Raw genomic sequence first — 20,231 nt, 5'->3', positions numbered from 1 at the left:
GAAGCCAGGCTCCTGGCTTCAGATCGGTGCAGCACTGGCCATTGTGGTCACTTGGGGAGTGACCCATCGGATGGAAGATCTTCCTCTCTCTCTCTCCTCTCTGTATATCTGACTTTACAATAAAAATAACTAAATCTTTTTAAAAAAAACATTGACTTGTATACTTTAAATAGGTTAACATTATGGTACATGCTGCTTATCAATAAAGTTGTTTGTGAGTAAAGCTTTTTATTTTTACTTAAATGATTGTCACCGAAAAAGTATGTATCTTTTCCATCTAACTGCAGTTGATTTCTTTAAAGGTTTATTTGATTTTATTTGAATTGCAGTGCTCTAGGGAGAGAGAGGAAAATACAGGGAAAGACCTTCCATTCTAATTCACTTCCCAAATGGCCACAACCGCCAGGACTGGGTTACAGACAGAAGCCAGGAGCTGGGCCCACGATCGTGGACTGACATCCATGCTTTCCCAGACATACTAACGGAGGCTGGAGAGAAAATTCTGCAGCCACAACTCAGCTGGCACCACTGTGGGATGCACAAGTGGCCTCACTGCTGCACTACAGTGCCATCCCCTGTAACTGATTATTAAGGCATAAACTTATGGAAGTTGAAGGAATAAAATTTTGGTTCTCAACAAGCCCTTGTGTAGATTTTTGTCAGAACTAATCTTTTTCCCTTGGAATAACCAGTTTTTAAAAATAGATATGTAAGAAGATATTTAGCAATTTTTCCAGAAGTCTGTCTACATTCCTTTATCTGATGTTAGGAAATGCCAAAAATAATGGGATTTTATCTGTTCTGCAATTTTACATAAAACAAAGATCTTTTTTATTGTAATGCATATTGTCTTCCTGGATTCTGTGTATTCTGTAATTTTCACATCAAATTAGTAGATTAGTAGATTTTAACATGTGGCTTGAGTGTGAGATACATGTGAAAAGTATAAATTAGTGGAAACAGAGAGATTCTTGGAGTGATATGTATTTTTCAGTTTTATTAGCTGTTCTTTTAAAAAATAGTTTTTCTCCAAATGATTAGAAGGAATTATTTTATAGCTGAAGCAGTTTCACGAATTATTTCTTAAAAATCGGGTTGGGTGTGGGAATTGGCCCTGCAGGCAGGGTAAGTTGTTGCTTAGAATGCCTGCATCCCGTATTGGAGTGAATGGATCAAGTCCCTCTTTTCACTTCTAATCAGTTTCTCTACTAATTTACATCCTGGGGAGACTTGATGGCTCAAGTACTTAGCCCATATCTCAAACTGACAGGTGCTGCTGCCCAGCCCAGCCAGCCCACCACAGACTCAGTCCTCACACATAACCAGCAGGTGCCACAGCGTGGTTGGAGCGACCCCCAAGAACACCCACCAGGCCTGCCACAAGTTGCAATTTTTGTGCATGCCAACCTGTGCTTTGGCTTTGCCCAGCCAACCTGTATCCCATCTGGCTCTCATGCATACTTATGGGTACAACAGCTTAGCTCAGCCCAACCCATCCCAAGACCCAACCCTCACATATCCGTATCGGTACCCACTGCCTTATCCAGCCCAACCCACCCCCAGACTCAACCTCACGTATGCTGACAGGTGTCCACTGCCTTGTCCAGCCTGAGCCGCCGCCCCCAGCCCTAGTTCTTATGTTCACCAGTCACAGAATGTATGCATTGTTTTCTAAGATGAAAGGTGATGTTTCTCGAAGTGTGAACTTTGGTTGTATTAACTAATTTCTTTCTTTGTAACTGAGAAATTTTTACTAAAATGAAGAAAATATACACTTTTTGTTTTTTAGTCTTGTCAAGCAGCTGTCATAAGGTTGTAGCAAGGACTAAAAACCATTACTGTAGCAGTGACTATGGCATATCACAGTCAGCGTTACAGAGATTTTATGCTGCTTTCAGAATTCTTAGTTGTGTTATTTGTCTTCCACTGGCTATTATTTGACTTTGTATTTTTTTCTGTTAATATGTAAGTATTATTAGGAAACAGTCCATTTTCAAGCACACAAACACATTTTAAATACTTTAGATAGCATTCCACTTTTGTAAGCCTTAATTTTCTCATTTCATTGGCCTAGTGTCCACTTGGCAAGAAGAGTACTTCAGCTGGAAAAACAGAACTCGTTGATTTTAAAAGACCTAGAACATCAAAAGGACCAAGTAACAGAGCTTTCACAAGAGGTAAGTGACTTAAACAAAAGAAACACGTATAAGAGTCACAATGTTCGCTTTAATTCTTTGTAAAAGTTTTATTTTCTGAGCAATTCTTAAATCTGTTTGCTGGTAGAAAATGATTTCACAATTTATGGAATGGATTGAATGTTAAGGACTTACAAAACAACTAACAGAGTATGGCAAAACTAAGAACAAAAAGGGGATTAATTGTCCAGACTTAGTATAAATGCAGACCAGACAGAAAAAGCTTTGATTTCTGAGAATATCAACTGGCAAAACAAGTTTGGCAAATTTGGGTAACATTTTAAGTTTTTTCAGAAATACCTCATGTTACAAATAGTATTTCTTTTGTCGGTATATGATAAAAAATCACTAAGCTGTTAGATCATTTAAAGAATATGTCCACATTGGACTCAGTGCAAGGGCTCAGTGGCTAAATCCTTTCATTGCAAACACTGGGATCCCATATGGACACTGGTTCATTTCCCGGCTGTTCAACTTCCCAAACTGCTTGTGGCCTGGGAAGGCAGTAGAGGACGGCCCAAAGCCTTGGGACCCTGCATCCACATGGGAGACGCAGAAGAAGCTCCTGGCTTTGGGTCGGATCACCTCTGCTCCAGACTTTGTGGCCACTTGGGAAGTAAACCAGCATATGGAAGATCTTTCTAGCTCTCCTCCTCTCTGTAAATCTCATTTTCCAATAAAAATAAATAAATCTTAAAAAAAAAAAAAAAAAGAATATGTCCACATTGTTTACAGATTTGAAAAAAAAGTGTTTGAGGGACAGAGAAACCCACACAGAGTCCCCATGTACTAATTCCACCCTTAAATGCCTGTGCTGGCCAGGGCTGAGCCTTTGCCGGAATGAGGGCCCATGAACACAGTCGGGATCTTCCCATATAGCTGGCAGGGAACCACTCTGGCATCTACACTGGCAGCAATTTGGATTCAGGAGCCAGAGCTAGAAATTGAACCCAGATAATCCAGTGTTGGATGCAGGCTTCTCAAAGACCAGGACAAGTGCCTGTTCCCTTACACAACATTTTAATCCATTTATTTTTTAATTCTCTTACTTTTTAAATCCAAATTGTAAAACAAGAGTTAAAGGTATCACTGCACAAGTGTTCTTCTTATTGCCTGTGCTTTATTTTTTGTTTATTTGAAAGTCACAATTATACAGAGAAGAAGAAAGAGAAGGAGAAAGAGAGAGACATCTTCAATCTGTTGTTTCGCTCTCCAGCTGTTAGCAATGGTCACAGCTGAGCAAGGCCATTAGCAGGGAGCTAGTTCGTAGCTGAAGCAGCCAAGTCTCAAAAGGACACCCATATGGGATGTCGTCTCAGGCAGCATTAACTTGCAACACCACATTGCCAGCCCTGTGTATATTTAAGATTTATTTATTTGAAAGGCAAAGTTCAAAAGAAACAGACAAAGAGAACTACTTGCATCCTTTGTTTCACACTCCAAACGACTACAACAGCCCAGGCTGGGCCAGGCTGAAAGCAGGAACCTGTAACCCTGTGTGGGCCTCCCACGTGGATGCAGAAGCCCAACCACTTGGCCCTCTCTCACAGCAAGAAGCTGGGTTACTGCAGACTGTGGCTCCACTGGCTGCACCACAGCACTGGGCCCTGCTTCCTACACTTTGACAAGACAGATTTTCTCACTTGATACTTTAAAATTTACAAAAGCTGTTTATCTTATAATAAAGGTGTTTTTAAATGCTCTTAATATATACTAACTATTCTTCCTGTGTATGTTTCCTGAAAAATTTGTTTATATTCATTTTATAGTTTCTTTTTTTTTTTCTTTTTAAGAATTTATTTTTATTGGAAAGGGAGATTTAGAGAGAGGAGAAACAGAGAGAAAGATCTTCATGTGCCGGTTCACTCCACAAGTGGACACAGTGGCTGAAGAGGAGTCAAGCCAAAGCCAGGAGCCAGGAGATTATTCCAGGATCCCAAGGCTTTGGCAAAGTCTGCTTCTTTCCCAGGCCACAGGCAGGGAGCTGGATGGGAAGTAGCTCAGCCAAGACATGAAGCTGTGCCCACATGGGATCCGAGTGCTTGCAAGACAAGATGTAGCCACTGAGACACTGCACCAGACCCACAATCTCTTTTTAATACTGCAACTAGAAGAATATGCTATAGTTTCAAAAAACCAAAAATATTTCATATTACTGCAAGGTCCGTAGTTAATACTCAGAGTAAGCATAGTGGAGTGCTGATAAAGGTTAACAGCCAACTTTCCAGTAAGTACATGAGGAAGAGTGATTTGTAGCCTTTGCCTGTTTCTTCTGTATAAATATTCCCACCATGACTAACTTCAGGTAGCACACTACTATATAATGTTTACACCATAAAGATATCAACATACATATGCAAACTTGAGAGCATAGATAATCATAATGCAAGTAAAAATTAATGGGCTTGAGGACCAGTGTTGTGGAATAGTGCAAAGAGCCACAGAGTGTTACAGCATCCTCCCATATGGGTGCCAGTTTGTGTCCCAGCTCTACCACTTCCAGTTTGTCTCTCTGCTGAAGGCCTGGAAAAAGCAGCGGCAGATGGCCCAGATACTTGGGCCCCTGCACGCCACATATGAGATCCAGTTGAAGCTCTTGGCTTCTGGCTTAATCTTGGCCTAGTCCTGACCATTGGAAGCCTTCTGGGGAGTTATCCAGGGGGATAGAAGATATCTCTGTATTTGTGTGTGTGTGTGTGTGTCCCTATCTTTAGCTCTTTTCAAATAAATAAATAAATCTTTTAAAGAGCTTAGCAAGTTATGGTATATTTTTTCTTCTGTTTATCCTGTAGCTTACCTGTTCTAGACATTTCATGTAAATGGAATTATGCAATGCACTAAGATTCCTGCTTTTAAATTATGTCCATATCGTGGCACATGTGCAGCACTTTATTCTTTTCTGTGGCTGAATGACATTCCATGTGTATATTTACCGTAATTTGTTCATTCGTTTCATTTATGAACATTTGGGTTTTTCCACTGTTTGATTATTAATCATCGTGCTGCTGGAACATGTAACTGATGTACCTGTCTTCATTTCTTGTAAGTGTGTAAGATTTGCTAGGTTCACCTTTCTTTTTTCCTGGGGAAAGAAATTGAAAGATTCTCTCCTCTCTTCTCTTTCTTTTTTTTTCTCTCTCTCTCTTTCTCTCTCTGTCTCTCTCTCTCTCTCTGTGTTAATGCATGAAAGATATTGTTCTGCTGTCTTGTAGTTTCATTGTTCCTACCGTTGTATTCCTCGTCATATCTTCTCATCTGTGTCTTACTTGGTTAGCTGCTTTTAAGATTTGTCACTATGTTTAAGCTACTTTATTTTCTGACTTGCTGTAGTTTTCTCTATGCTTCCGGTGCTTAGGTTTTGAAAGATTGTAGTGTTAAGTTTATTAAATTCGGACAATTTTTGTTTCAAAAGTGTTTTTTGTTGTTGTTATTCCATCTTCTCTTTTTTGGGGAACTCAAATTAGACACATACTGTACTGCTTGAAGGGGACCTAAAACCGAATATAGTAGAGATTCTATTCTTTTCAGGTTTTTCTCTACATTTTGTTTTGAAAAATTTCTCTTTCCTGTTAGGTCCATGGTTTCTTTTCCTTTGTGCTATATAACCTGCTTTCATATTGTTCTTTACCTTTGCAGACATGGGAATTTTTTACTGAATGTGAGACATTGTGAATTTTACCATGATGGGTAGATAGAAGTTTGTGCTAATTTTGTTTTGGAAGATGGTTTAAGTTTTTTGAAGACAGTTTAGTGCTTTCAGGTCTTACATTTAAACTTTTGAAAAAAAAAAAGAGAGAGAGAGAGTTTCAGAGTAGTTATCCCTCAGTACTGTGAATAAACCCTTGTGACTTTGAGATGCCCTGGCCTGCGTGTGGTGAAGCGTTCTCCCCTGACTGAGCCCAGTAGGCACTTCCCTGGCTTCCATTAACATCAGAAACTGTTCTTGCTAATCTTATTGGTCGTTCTGGCTGTGGACTCTGGTAGTTTCTTTTCATGCAAGCGCTGTTCAGTCCAGGTGAATAATTCAAGGGGGCTGTGTGTAGATTTTCAGCATTTTTCCCTCGGCAGCTCCCTTGATGTCAGTACTCTGCCAGACAAGCTCTGGCACCTCTGTTTCTCCTTCCTCCTTATCTCAGCGAATTTGGCAGCTTCGGCCTTATTTTCTTTTCCTGCATCACAGCCTAGAAACTCTCTCTACATAGTAAATGCGTAATCACTGGGCTTGCCTTGTTTGCTTTCTATGACTCAGGGGTCACTGTCCTTTGTTACTTGTTAGCCAGTCTCTGTAAACTTGTTTCAGTCATAGATGTGGCATTGAAAAAACAAAAAAGACAAATAATTGAATTTGGTTTGTGTGTGTGTGCATCTACTCTCTCAGAAATTCTCAAGAAATCATTTTGAGAGTGCTGATGAGTAATTTGTTAAGCAGTTGAAAATCCAGGCTGAATTACAAAGCCTGTCACATTAATACCACCAATTGGTCTTCTCGAACAACATTATACAGTAGCAGGTTAAGCCACCATCTGTGATGGCAGCATCTCACATGGGCGCTGGTTCGGTTCCTGGATACTTCATTTCCAGTCCAGATCCCTGCTAATGTACCTGAGAGAGCCACGGAGCGTGGCTCAATTCCTTGGGCCCCTAAAACCACATGGTAGACCTGGATGAAGTTCCTGCTTCCTGACCTCCAGCCCCAGCTGTTGCAGCCATATGGGGAATGAACCAGCACATGGAAGATCTCTCTATCTTTACCCCATCCCACCCCTGTAACTCTGCCTTTCAAATAAATAAGATAAATCTTTAAAAAGGAAGAAAAAACAAAAAGAATTGTTCTTGCTTAGCTGCCTTAAGCTCTCATGCTTGTTCTTCCTGTATCCAGTTGTTCAGAAATCATTTCTAAAACTCCCAGTAAATTCAACAACTAATGGCACAAGAGGCACAGTATTTTTTTTTTAAGATTGATTTATTTTTATTGGAAAGGCAGATATACAGAGAGAAGGAGGTAAAAAGGGAAACATCTTCCATCCACTGTTTTCACGCCCCAAGTGGCCACAATGGCCACTATTGAAACAATCCAAAGCTAAGAGCCAGGAGCTTCTGCTGGATCTCCAATGCAGCTGCAGGGTCCCAAGATTTTGGTCCGTCTTCGACTGCTTTCCCCGGCTACAAATAGGTAGCTGAAAGGAAGTGGAGTAACCGGGGTACAAACTGGCACATATTGGATCCCGGTGCATGCAAGGCAAGGACTTTAGCCACTAGGCTATCTCATCAGGTCCTAGGCATAATCTTTACAGTCTTAACATACACAGTCTTCATAAAGGCACTATTTCTATTGCATACACTCAAAGATTTCTGTTACAACTAACTTATTTTCAGAAAGCTGGTTTAGAAAATGGGCCACACATAATCTCTAGTGAGCAAACACTACTGTTTAGTTGCCTGGAGTTTGTACTTACTGGGTACTTAGTGGAATCCAGCTAATTTATTACAAAACTTCACTTTGCTAGACTTAAAGGATTTGACACTCTAAGGCACGTAATTAGAATAAAGTATCTATAGTAACTTTGTGTAGTAACAAAGTATAGTAAAAATACATTAATACTGTGCTGATAATTTTTCAGAAAAACATTTCATAATACATATTGTTTTTCTTGATATTAATATATCTGTGTATATGTATGTAGTGTGCATGGTTGTTTATACATATACAGAAGGAATGGGATTATATGTCTGTTTAAACAAAGAAACTTAAAAAAACTAAAAAATGTACCATGCCCCGTGTATACAGATACCACTAGTCCTACACTTAAAACAAGTCTCACTGAGTGGTTTTGCAAGCAGACAGTTGGCACAGTGTTTACCATCTGCCCGAGATGTCATCCCATAGAGAAGTATACGTAGGTCTGGCATAGATGGCTTAGACATCCCACTGAAAGGACTATAACCAAAGATTTTACCCTGTTACATTCTGTATATTTAAAGAACGCTGATCAGCTTGAAAGAGCCTTTGAGGCTTACTAGTAAGCATCAGTGCATCTTACTAGAATAGGAAATGACGTCGGGTACCACCCATGTTTGCCTGTTTCACAGCCATCACCTCTGGGATTGGGAATGGTATAACAAGGAACAATTAATTTTTTCACTGGCATTTTATTGTTTTAATTTATTCCAATGCACATATATTATTTAGTTATTTATAGAAACTTCTATATTTATTTTTTTGAAACACCATACAAGTTTGATAACCAATATGATATTTAACTCATAATAGGTATAAATTTCATGGTTTTGGAAATCCTACTTAATGGATGTAAGTAACAAAAATATCTCTTTAAAAATTATATCTACAAAGATTTACATTACAGCAGTATTCTTTGTTCAAACCAAGAATTTCATTGCCAGGCACGTAGATGCATATATATGCACAGATTTACTTACATACATACATACAAGCTTATGATATTTACTGATGCATTGGAATGACACACACCAGAAGCAGTCACTGATGCTGGTTATTGTTGTGGAAGAGGCCCTGAGGCTTGAGGGCAAGTAAGAGAAATCCTTCTAGTTCACATTGTCTCCTGAAGTTTCTTTTGTGTTGCAAGGTTGGTCCTTGCTGTGTTGGGGACTTTTAGGTAGTAGGACCTGATAGCAGGCCCTTAACTCGTTGAGGACACACCGTCAGAAAGAATTGTAGGTCCCAGGTTCCCGCCTCCTGGCTTCCTATTTTGTGAGATGATCTCCATCTCTGCCACAGATCCCACATTTGCCATGAAATAATGCAGTTCTTGGGGGGAGGAGGTGGGAGCTTTGCTAGGACTTCATCATGCTGTTCCAGCTTTCAACACTGTGAACTGTGTAAGCTTTTGTAAGGTGGTCTGCCTCAGGTATCTTCCTGTAGTAATGAAAGCCAGACCAATGCACATTGCCTTGCTGTAGTTTGCATTATTTACCCTGTGTGTTTGGCATTCCATTTTTCCTCTTTCCTTTATCTCTCTGTCACTTCCTTCTGTCTATTTCATTGTAATGAATAAATATCAAGGAAAAGTTAAAGTTTTGCAGAATGTCATAGCAGGAACTTATTGTAAGAAAATTTCAGAATCATCCAGAATCATAAAATACATAATTGAAAAGCTTTAAAATGGAGAGAATTTTAAAAACAATTCAAAAAAGAGAATCTAGGGACAGGTGCTATGGCATAGTAGCTTGAGCCGCCACCTCCGATGTGGTCCGTGGTTTAAAAGAGTAAAGTGCCAAACTAGCAAGGAAAGGAGCATAAGAGCCTGTCGGTGCAGCATAGATGCAGATGCCCAGATGAAAGTATTCATGCATCTATTCTGGAAGAAAGGCCTGAAGTGGAGGGTTGGTCATGTTTCTGTATTGCATGTGAACGTGCATGTCCCTTTAGTCGATGTTCCTTATGTTAATTTAGCATTTTCACTAAATGCTAAATTGTTACTTAATTGTAAATGCTAGTTGTTACTTAATATTGCTTTCCTTCCTGTTTTTGATGGATAGCATCTTGGCTAAGCACATCATTGTGGGGCTGAATTCACTGGGTTCAAAACTCAGTTCTGGCCATCACTAGCTGTGCATCCTTGGATAAATTCCGTAACTTCTGTGTGTTTCTACTTACAAAATAGTAATAGATTCCAAATAAAACAAGGTTCACTGAAATATTTGCTGATCAAATGAGTGAATTACTTGTATTTTTTGAGATAGATTAGGTTTAAATCTCTAAGAAAATATGAAAAGAATGACAAAGGGGCAGTGAGGAATAACTTAAGAAACAGGCATTTGGCAGAGCAGTGGATGCTGCTTAAGACACCTCATCCGCTATTGGTTTGCCTGGGTTTGAACCCTGTCCCTGCTTCAAAATCCAGCTTTCTGCAAGTGGGTCCCCTGGAAGATAGCATATTATGACTCAAGTATTTGGGTCCCTACCACTCACATGCAAGACCCAGGTTTGAGTACTAAATTCCCTGGCTTAACCTGGCTTAGCTCAGGCTGTAGATGATTGTGGAGTAAGCCAGTGGATGATAGATTCTTTTTATCTCAATCCTTCTGTCTTTCCCTTTCAAATAAAAAAAAAAATTTTTTTTTGAAGATTTACTTCTTTTTATTGCAAAGTCAGATATACAGAGGAGGAGAGACAGAGAAGATCTTCCATCTGCTGATTCACTCCTCAAGTGACCACAGCAATTGGAGCTGCACCAATCCAAAGCTAGGAGCCTGGAGCTTCCTCCAGGTCTCCCACGCGGGTGCATGGTGCCAAGGCTTTGGGCCATCATTGTCTGCTTTCCCAGGCCACAAGCAGTGAGCTGGATGGGAAGTGGGGCTGCTGAGATTTACAACTGGTGCCTATATTGGATCCTGGCGCATTCAAGGTGAGGACCTTAGCCACTAGGCCACCACGCCAGGCCCTGGAGTCACCCTTTTTCTACCTAACCAGTCCTAAATAGGCTTATCAACTGTCTGGGTACTGCCGTGCGCTAGCACTCTGAACTGCTTTGTGCCAAATTCATCCACAAGCTATGCTTAACAGTGCCTACCTTTAGCACAGTATTTTGTAATATAGTAGTTATTCTGTAAGGATTTAAGAAAAGGAAGAAGAGAAAGAGAGAATTCCGTGGTTTTGTGGAAACATGCTGAAAAGTTCTTAAAGAAAACTGTTGCTTTTGCTGCCTGGAAGCAGTACAGTTGGCATTATTGAACATCAATCAGCTCCTCACTACTACTGCCCAGAAAATAGGATCTGCCCTGTTTCCCACTATTTCACTTCTGCAAATAATCAGTTCCATTATCTGTCTTCTTTCCTGTTTCCTCAAACATCCTTCACCTACTTTTCAGTCCCATATTCGTTTTCCCCATTTGGTCCCCTTTCAGTGTGTATGTGTGTTTTAATATATGAATATATGGATGGAGCACTAATTGGTAACATTCAGCAGTTAGCCTGGCGTGGTGGTTATTTCTTCTGTCTTCCCTTGTTAGCCGTCCCCTTTCTCAGTGGTCACTCATAACTTTTTAATTGACAAACTTTTTAGTGTTTGTCCAGTTTGATCTATATATGGCATGTAGAGATGTTCTAGAACTCCCGCTCTCTTTTTGCTTCACACTACTTTTCTTCCCGAAGCCTGCTCCCTAACTTCATCTTCAGACTGTCTTTAAGACCCTCAGGTGTCTGCCCTTGACTCTGCTCTTAGACCTCAGTACTACTTTTAAATACAAGAATCATTTAAGATTCTGGTTTTTGGTGGGTTTGGGGATGTGGAGTGGGAGTGATGGTTGTTTGTTTTTAAGAACTATTTACTTGAAATCGGAGTCACATAGAGGAAGAGAGAGAGATCTTCCAACCACTGATTCACTCCTCACAGCGACATGGCCAGAGTTGAACTAGTCCAAACTGGGATCCAGGAGCTTCTTTCAGGTTTCCCACATGGATGCAGAGACCCAAGACTTTGGGCCACCCTCCGCTGTTTTCCCAGGTTATTAGCAGGGTGCTAGATCAGCATTGGAACCAGAAACCCCCCCCCCCCAAAGCTGGAGGCAGAGGATCAGCCTGATACACAACTGCACCTGCCCCTCAAATTCTTGTTTTAAAATATACATTTTGGTGACCAGGTAGGTTTGTGGCACAGCTTGTTAAGCTGCTGCCTGTAACACCACATCCCGTATTGAAGTACTGGTTCTAGTCCTAGCTACTCCAACTCCAGTCCAGCTCCCTCCTAATATGCTTTGGAAAGCACATATGTCCCAACTTCGTAGGTCCTTGCCACTCACATGGGAGAACCAAATGAAGTTCTATGATCCTGACTTTTGCCTGGGCCGTCCCTGGCCATTGTGTCCATTTAGGGAATGACCCAGTGAATGGAAAACTCTGACTTTCCCTCTGTCTTTCTAGTGTTCTGCCTTTCACAATAAGTAAATAACTCTTTTTTAAATATTTGCTTACCACACTACTTAAGATGCCACTTGGTATACCCACATGTCATATCAGAGCATTGAGGTGGAATGGTTCCATCAGCTCCGTTTTGTTTTAGCTTCCTGCTGATGCACAGTAGGGAAAGCAGCAAGTGATGGGCCAAGTACTTACGTCTCTGCCGCACACCTAGGAGAGTCAGATGGAGATTTGAGCTCTGGGCTTTAGCCTGGCCTAGCCCTAGCTATTGCAGTCGTTTGGAGAGTGAACTAATAGTACCCCCCCTTTCTCTCTGCCTTTCAAATAAATTAAATTAATCAATTTAAAGATGAATGTTTTGGGGGCCTTCCCTCAGAGATTGGGGTTACATAGATCTGGAATGAAATACAGGAATCTGCCGACTTAACAAGTGCTGATAAGTGTTCTGGGCCATACTTTGAAAAAAATGATACTCTATAATCCTACCTACAATCATTTCCAAGATGATTACTTTCAAATAAGCAACCATCCTGCTCTTGTGAATTTCCATTCTTTGAAAATCTCAAGACCATAACTCATATTCAGGTAGCACACACTTGCTTTTGGCTGTTAAAATAATAAAACACTTCTGAAACAATGATGGAAGCTCCTGCTCTGAGCCCGGATGTATTTTGTACCTCCACAATGCTATCTGTCCTGGCCTCTTTCTTTTCCAACCCCTGGACCTATGTACAACTCAGCAGCAGAGAAGCCATACCTGACATAGCAGTTTCTCTGACATCCTAGTTGATGGAAGTATTGTCAGTTAAATCTTACCCTTTAAACGTGATATTGTTTGGCTTATGGATTAGTTAGCTTATGGATGAAGAAGCTGGTTTGAATAGGATAGAGGGTCCACCCTGTAGGATAAATTAGCTGCTATTACAGTTGGAAGAAGTGGCCTACGGCAAGTCCTGAGACTACTCTACATAACATTGATCATCAGAATCACAAGGCTAACCCTGAGAAGTTTGGATTTAGTAAGACTAGGGTGATTACTGTTGCTAGTACTTGTGTTTCAAGTGTTTGAGGATGCACAAGTAATACAAGAATACTGAAAAGCATATTGTACCATATTGGACCTTAGCTAAGCATTTGACATTCACAGCATCAGCAGAAAGACAAAGCAAGGTCATATGAATGGTTTGATACAAAATGTTAGCGCTATTGGGAGATATCACATGTATGTTTTATATATAGAAAGCAACTTAATGTTAAATTCTGTTCAATCAAATATATTTTTCCACTGGTAAGAACATTTCAAAGTTTCATATATATATACACACGTATATTAATATTAAGAGAGGAGCTGAGACTAGCATTGTGGCATTGCAGATGAAGCTACTGCCATAATGCCAACATCCCATATGGCCTCTGGTTTGAGTCCTGGCTACTCTACTTCTAACCCAGGGTAGTGCACTTGCTAGTGTGCCTGGGAATATGCCTGGGAACACAGTGGAAGATGGCCCACATGCTTGGGTCCCTGTGTCAATGTGACAGGCCTGAGTGAAGCTCCAGGCTCCTGCTTCAGCTTGTCCCAGCCCCTGCCATTGCAGCCATTTGGGGAGTGAACCAGCAGATGGAAGATAGATCTATCTCTCTCTCTCTCTCTTTCTCTCTCCCCTGTCACTGTGTCTCTGTGTAACTCAGCCTTTCAAATAAATAAATCTAAGGGAGATAATCAGGTTTTACATCACAACAGGTTAAGTCCCTGCTTGAAATACCCATATCCTATGTCAAAGCAGTGGTTTATGTCCCAGCTGTTTCTGGAAGGGCTTCTTGCTAATGCGCCTAGGGCACAGCGGGAGTACCAGGTTCCCTGCCAACCCCATGGGAGACCTGCATGGAGTTCCTGGCTCCTAGCCCCCACCTGGTCTAGCCCTGGCTGCTAAGTACCTTTGGAGAGTAAAATTAATAAATCTTTATAAAGAAAAGGTTTAGGGACAATATGTAATTTTATATATTATCATTCAAATAAAAGTTAAATTAGTGCTTAACTCAAAATATATAATTATGATTCAATGAAGTATTGCTTTTTTTCCCTCTGAATCATATACAAATTATTAAAACAAAAGAATATCAATTCTATAAAATGTATCATGGGTTTAACCCTGACTCATTTATTACGTATATGGTTGCTGACTCACTAATTACTAAGGCTTTCCTATAAGGAGAGATTGTGAAATTCTTTTAATACTATTATAATAGTTACAGAAAAACCTTTTAAAACTATATTGGAGGAATTAATTTCTGTTACGTATATTTCAAAAATAGAAATTATCATGACTTTCATTGAGACACAGACACATAAATTTTTTCTCTAAGAAATGAAAATAGACTTGTGGAATTAAGCCTATTAGCAAGCTTACCAAAAGCTGTAACACTAGAGTAGCTTTGTTACTGAGAGTGATGAGGTTCTAGGCTATGTACTAGAAACTACCTTTTGAAAATAAAGCTTTTACCCTTATTTTTGTTTATAATACTCAAACCTAGTTTGCATAAATTACTGTCATGAAAGAAAACTGAACTAAAATCATTACTATTGCTGTTAGGGGATAGTGTGTGTGCAATTGAAAATGGATCCGGTGCATTTTCAGTAGTTCATACCAGACCGAGGGTAAGTGCAGTTTGTAAATGCAGTTAGTCTTTCCTTGCCACCCTTGCCCCTGCTCCACCCAGAATGCACACATGGAGTACTCTGCACTTTAAAACACAAAGCAGCTTGTCAGTTCAGTTTATTCAGTTAGGGTCAGTTCTGTGAAAACAAAGTCAAGGCAATTGTTTGATTTAATTGACTAGAGAAACTGGTTATTCAGGTTACTAGAACTTAGTTTTATTTTTGTCCAGCTGCATAGTTGAATGTTCATAAAGTAACTTAGTGGAATAATAAGATTCCAGTGACATTGTGGTAGGTTTTAGAGAATGATTTCCAAGGAAAAGGCACACTGAAACCCCAACTATGGGAAATATTCGTGTTTTTTTCTCTTTGACTCTGCTTCTACTGTAAGTGCTGTGTCTCCAGAGAGAAAAGAAAGGAAAAGAGATTTTCTTTCCTTTCACTATTTCCTTTTTTTTTTTTCAGAGTTTTTTTTTTTCTTGGACTAGCATTAACATAATCAGAAGAAAACTTTCAAATGTAACTGAGATAAATAAATGCTTTCACAAAATAGACCTCCACCTGCAAGTGGAATTCTCTACCAGGTTTTTAACACCACCCCCCACACTTGCACGGCTTCATTTACCTGCCTACCCACCCGGAGCACATAGTCAATGATAGCAGTGTCTTGGCCTTTGCCCTTGATGCTTCTCCCGTTGGGCCCTCCACTGTACCCCTCACACTTTTCTTTTCTTTTTTACACTATTTTCTGACCCCTCACATTGTTGTATTAATGGGGGGGGGGACAAAAATTACATGTTAAGGACTTAAATAAAAAATGTAAGTATATCAATCACATAAATGTAATTCAAATGTATTTACTGATAAATATGATTTTTGTCATTATACAAATTTATCAACTACAAATCACTTCTTGTCCCAGAAAAATAATACAGCTTTAGCCTCAGTTGAGTTTATTTGCTGTTACAAAGAAAAGAGAGGAAAATTTTTGAACATCCATAAAAAGCTGGAAATGAGTGGCCGCAAGTGCATATAAGATCGTGGCAAAGTTTGGAATTTTGGTATTTTGCTCTGTAGAATTAAATACCTTCATGTCTTTCATATTTTGATATCGGTTAGTTTTGTTCTGACTGCTCAGCTTTTTCAAATCCAGCTTAAGAGTACCTTTTTAAAGAACTCTTACGTGCTGAAGAAACCTACTGACACTGATCATGTAGCATTTAGTCATTTAGGGACATACATACATTTTACATTTGCTTAGGGAGAAAAGGAGCAAAACAAACAAGCAAAAAATTTAAATCATGAAAGATGAGTGGCACATAAATTGTCAAAATTCTTAGGAAGGAATTCTGGTTCTTAAATGTTGAGAGCATCAGATAGTCATTTCCCTGACAAAATTTAACAAGGAAAATATCAACTTAAAAGATGAGCAGACATTTGGCACAACAGCTGATTTGCCTGTTGGGACTCCTACATCCCATATAGGAGTATCTGGTTTTAGTACTAGCTCTCCACTTCTAATCCAGCTTCCTGCTAATACCATATACCTCGGGGGTAAGTTAATGACTCAAGCAGTAGGGTCCCTGCCACCCACTTGGGAGACCAGCTGGAGTTCTAGGCTTCAGGCTTCAGCCTGGTCCAATCCCTGGCCATTATAAGTAGAGAGGAAGTGACCGTCTCTCCCTCTCTGCCTGTCATATAAAATGAAGCTTTAAAGGAAAAGAAAAAAATCCAATGCAGAAATTTTTGTGGCATTGTTCATACTGTCAAAAAATTCTCTAGAAATTGATAAAATTGTAATTGTCTGATACTGTTGGCAGTTTAATAAGATGATGGCGCATTAGCTGGCTGTAGACCATTTTATAATCATGAAAAATACAAATTCAAGTACTCAAACATATAATCATGAAAAATACAAATTCAAGTACTCAAACAACCAGTAACAGATGATTCTGATATACAATTATGAAAAAGCATGATATAAAATTATATATAGTACACTAGCAATTAACAGTCTGAAAAGGAAGTTAAGAAAATGTTATTTACAATAGCATCAGAAGAGTAATTACAAATAAATATCCAGACAAAAGACACTCCATGTTCATGAATTGAAGGATTCAATATTGTTAAAATGTCATTGCTATCTAACCAATCTACATAATGTGTGTAATACCTTTCAAAATGCCAGTGGGCCCAGCACAGTGGCTCAGTGGCTAAATCCATGTGTTGCACGCTGCCAGATCCCATATGGACATTAGTTCGTATCCCAGCAACTCTACTTCCCATGCAGCTCCATGCCTGTAGCCTGGAAAAGCAGTGGAGGACGGCCCAAAGCTTTGGGACGCTGCACCCGCTTGGGAGACCTGGAAGAAGTTCCTGGCTCCTGGCTTTAGATTGGCTCAGCTGTGGCCATTGTGGCCACTTTGGGCATGAACCAGCAGATGGAAGATCTTCCTCTCTGTCTTTCCTTCTCTTTGTAAATCTGCCTTTCCAATAAAAATAAATCTAAGGGGGAAATTCCAGTGACATTGTTACAGAAATAGAAAACCACATCCTAAAGTTTAAATGGAATTTTAAGAGATCCTGAATGGGAAAACAGTTTTAAGAAGGAGAGAGCCATTTGGGAACTCACACATCCTGAATTCAGCACTTATTACCAAGCTACAGTCATCAAAACAGTATGTTACTGGCATAGGTTCAACAAACAAGAATATGTGTACCAGTGGCATAGAATCGAGAGCCCAGAAATAAACACAGGGGGAAAATGCCGATGCTTTCAATACTGGAGGATAGTCAACTGAGTATTGATCTCTATGCAAAATAAAGTTGAACCCATCTTACAGCATGTATGAATGGAACGGCGTAACTGGCTCCTCCACCTGCAGTGCCTGCATCCTACATGGGCGCTGATTCGAGTCCAAATACTCCAGTGCGTTTCAGCTCTCTGTTAAGTGCCTGGAAAGCAGTGGAGGATGGCTAAAGTCTGTGAGCTCTGCACCCATATAGGAGACCTGGAAGACATTCCTGGGTCCTGGCTTCAGATCAACTCATCTCTGGCTGTTGCAGCCATTTGGAAAATGAACAGAGGATGGAAGACCTTTCCATCTCTTCTCTTGTGTAAATATGCCTTTCAAATAAAAATAAATAAACCTGTTTTTAAAAAATGGATCAGATTTGAATGGCAGGCCATGAGGGCTACCAGTATGTGCGCCAGTCAGGGACATATGCTCAGACTCCCTGGACGACATGGACTCGCACGTGCACTACACCGAAAACAAGGTCCCCAAGCACGACTGCAACTAACCTTGCATGAATTCCTTGGGCTTTGGCCTGGGGGAAGACCCCCAAAGGGCAGGGGGCAATGTGTTCACGATGCAGCCCTTCCAGGGCAGGTCCCGACAGCAACAGAAAGATGGGGAGTGCTCCCAGTGTGCATACTGCGGTGACATGTTCAACCACCAGAAGAACCCGAGGGGCCAGTGAGGACACTCCCAGCTCTGTGAGAACCTACATCCTCAGCATGCGCTGCATGTGGTGTGCAAACAGCAGGCTGTATCACTGTGTGTCAGACCCCAAGGCGGGGCTCCACAGACCCCAGCGACACCAGCAGTGAATTTTGCCTGTGATGACTCTTACTGCCTAGTCTTTCTTGGCCACTTGTATGTGCTATTACCTGCTCCTTCAGACCACTAAGTGCTGTGCATAGGCACTATGGGGGGCAAGCAAAAGTGCCGTGTGACCCAGCACTACCTCCTCACCTGTTCCAATTCTCAGGCGCCTGTAGTGGGTACCACCAAATTGGAGTGAATTTTTCGGACCCCCATCATCTTCTTTGCTCCAAAGTAGGTTCCTGCGGGAAAGGGATGTATTCTAGCCTGCAGGCAGTGATTAAGGACAGAGGTGAGCTGGTTCACAAATGTGTGCCACCACGTACCCCTGTTCACTCCTGTGAAGCCAAAAATCCCAACACTGCAATTTCTTCAGTCCATCTTCATTTTTTGTTGACCTTAATGGGACATGGCAGCCAGCTCATCTGAGCCAGCAGAGGAAATGGAGTATCTCATCAGAAGATGGAAAGAATAGGCTGGATCCATCTCCTGGCAGAGCTTTGCAACATGTTCCTACCTGTGGATGCACCAAAGTGGACTTGGTCAGCCAACAGAGCTTGGAAAGATTTTCTCAGCTCTACTACAACTAAGCTGAAAACGTGCCTGAACTATCAATACCACCGAAGTAACACAATGGGAGCCCTCTTCCCCGTATCACGGTGTGTAACGTGTCATCAAATGATGCCTGCCATCCACAGGTGCTAATGCAGTTTGACTGTAAGGAGTAGCCCCTTCTTTCCCCCTTCTTTGGAGAAAGGAAAGGAAAAAAATTTGAAACGTTTGTCCTAGTTACTTTCCTCCATGTCTCAACCCTTCCCACCCTTATCAGAGGCCTACGTAACTATGTAAACAATATTAAGAACAAAATAAAATAGCATATTATACACAACGATTCAGAGTAATAAATTATGTATTTTTAGCACAAAATTATATGAAGAAACAGAAAATTTGCGATGATTATGTAATTTGTGGTAGAAATAAAACAAAAAAACTTCATTTCTCACTGCAGTTTTTATTAGTAAATATTTAATGTTGTATAGCTTCTCAAGCCATCAAATCATAGAAAAATTTAGATGTCCATTCTCAAAAAATTTTTTAAGATTTATTTATTTTTATTACAAAGTCAGATATACAGAGAGGAGGAGAGACAGAGAGGAAGATCTTCCGTCTAATGATTCACTCCCCAAGTGAGCGCAGCGGCCGGTGCTATGCCAATCCGAAGCCAGGAGCCAGGAACTTCCTCTAGGTCTCCCGCATAGGTGCAGGATCCCAAAGCATTGGTCCATCCTCAACTGCTCTTCCAGGCCACAAGCAGGGAGCTGGATGGGAAGCGGAGCTGGCAGGATTGGAACCGGCGCCCATATGGGATCCTGGCAGGTTCAAGGCAAGGGCTTTAGCCACTAGGCCATGCAACCAGACCCATTCTCAAAATTTGTAATCTAAATATTTATAAATCATCTTCTCTGGTTAGACTCATTCTTACTAAGAATCACTATATTGATTAATCATTTTTAAAATCTTCAAATTTTCCACAAAAACACTTTTTAGAATAATTCATGTCGAAAGTGTTGGTATCTGTATTTGTGCTGGGACCTCTTGAGTGTCTTTAGTTGTTATCACACATTTTCTGGATTTTAATGAGACATGTGTTTCTTTAGCTTGACAGGGCCAATGCGCTGTTGAACCAGGCTCAGCAGCCTTACAGGTATCTCATTGAATCTGTGCGTCAGAGAGATTCCAAGATCGACTCACTGACGAAGTGCATAGCAGAACTTGAAAAAAATGTCAGGTAAATCATCTATGAATCTTTCATTTTTTTAAGTAACAGATCCATTATAATCATAATGCTGTTGTGGAAGACTTCAGAATTGTGA

At 40.4% G+C, this 20,231-nt stretch overlaps 1 protein-coding gene across 1 annotated transcript in view; it reads left to right on the top strand.

Moving 5' to 3' along the window:
• The window catches only part of PIBF1 (progesterone immunomodulatory binding factor 1), a 207,868-nt gene that overhangs the window by 132,740 nt on the left and 54,897 nt on the right, over positions 1-20,231 (top strand). Inside the window, exons 15-16 of the mRNA XM_040991299.1 lie at positions 2,075-2,177; positions 20,016-20,146. Of these exons, the coding sequence (XP_040847233.1) occupies positions 2,075-2,177; positions 20,016-20,146 (234 nt within the window). The remainder of the gene's footprint in view (positions 1-2,074; positions 2,178-20,015; positions 20,147-20,231) is intronic.

The sequence above is a fragment of the Ochotona curzoniae genome, unplaced genomic scaffold (assembly GCF_017591425.1).
Source record: "Ochotona curzoniae isolate NIBS_2020 unplaced genomic scaffold, NIBS_Ocur_1.0 contig_64, whole genome shotgun sequence".
NCBI classification, from domain to species: Eukaryota; Metazoa; Chordata; class Mammalia; order Lagomorpha; family Ochotonidae; genus Ochotona; species Ochotona curzoniae.
This window is presented reverse-complemented; position numbering and strand designations above follow the sequence as displayed.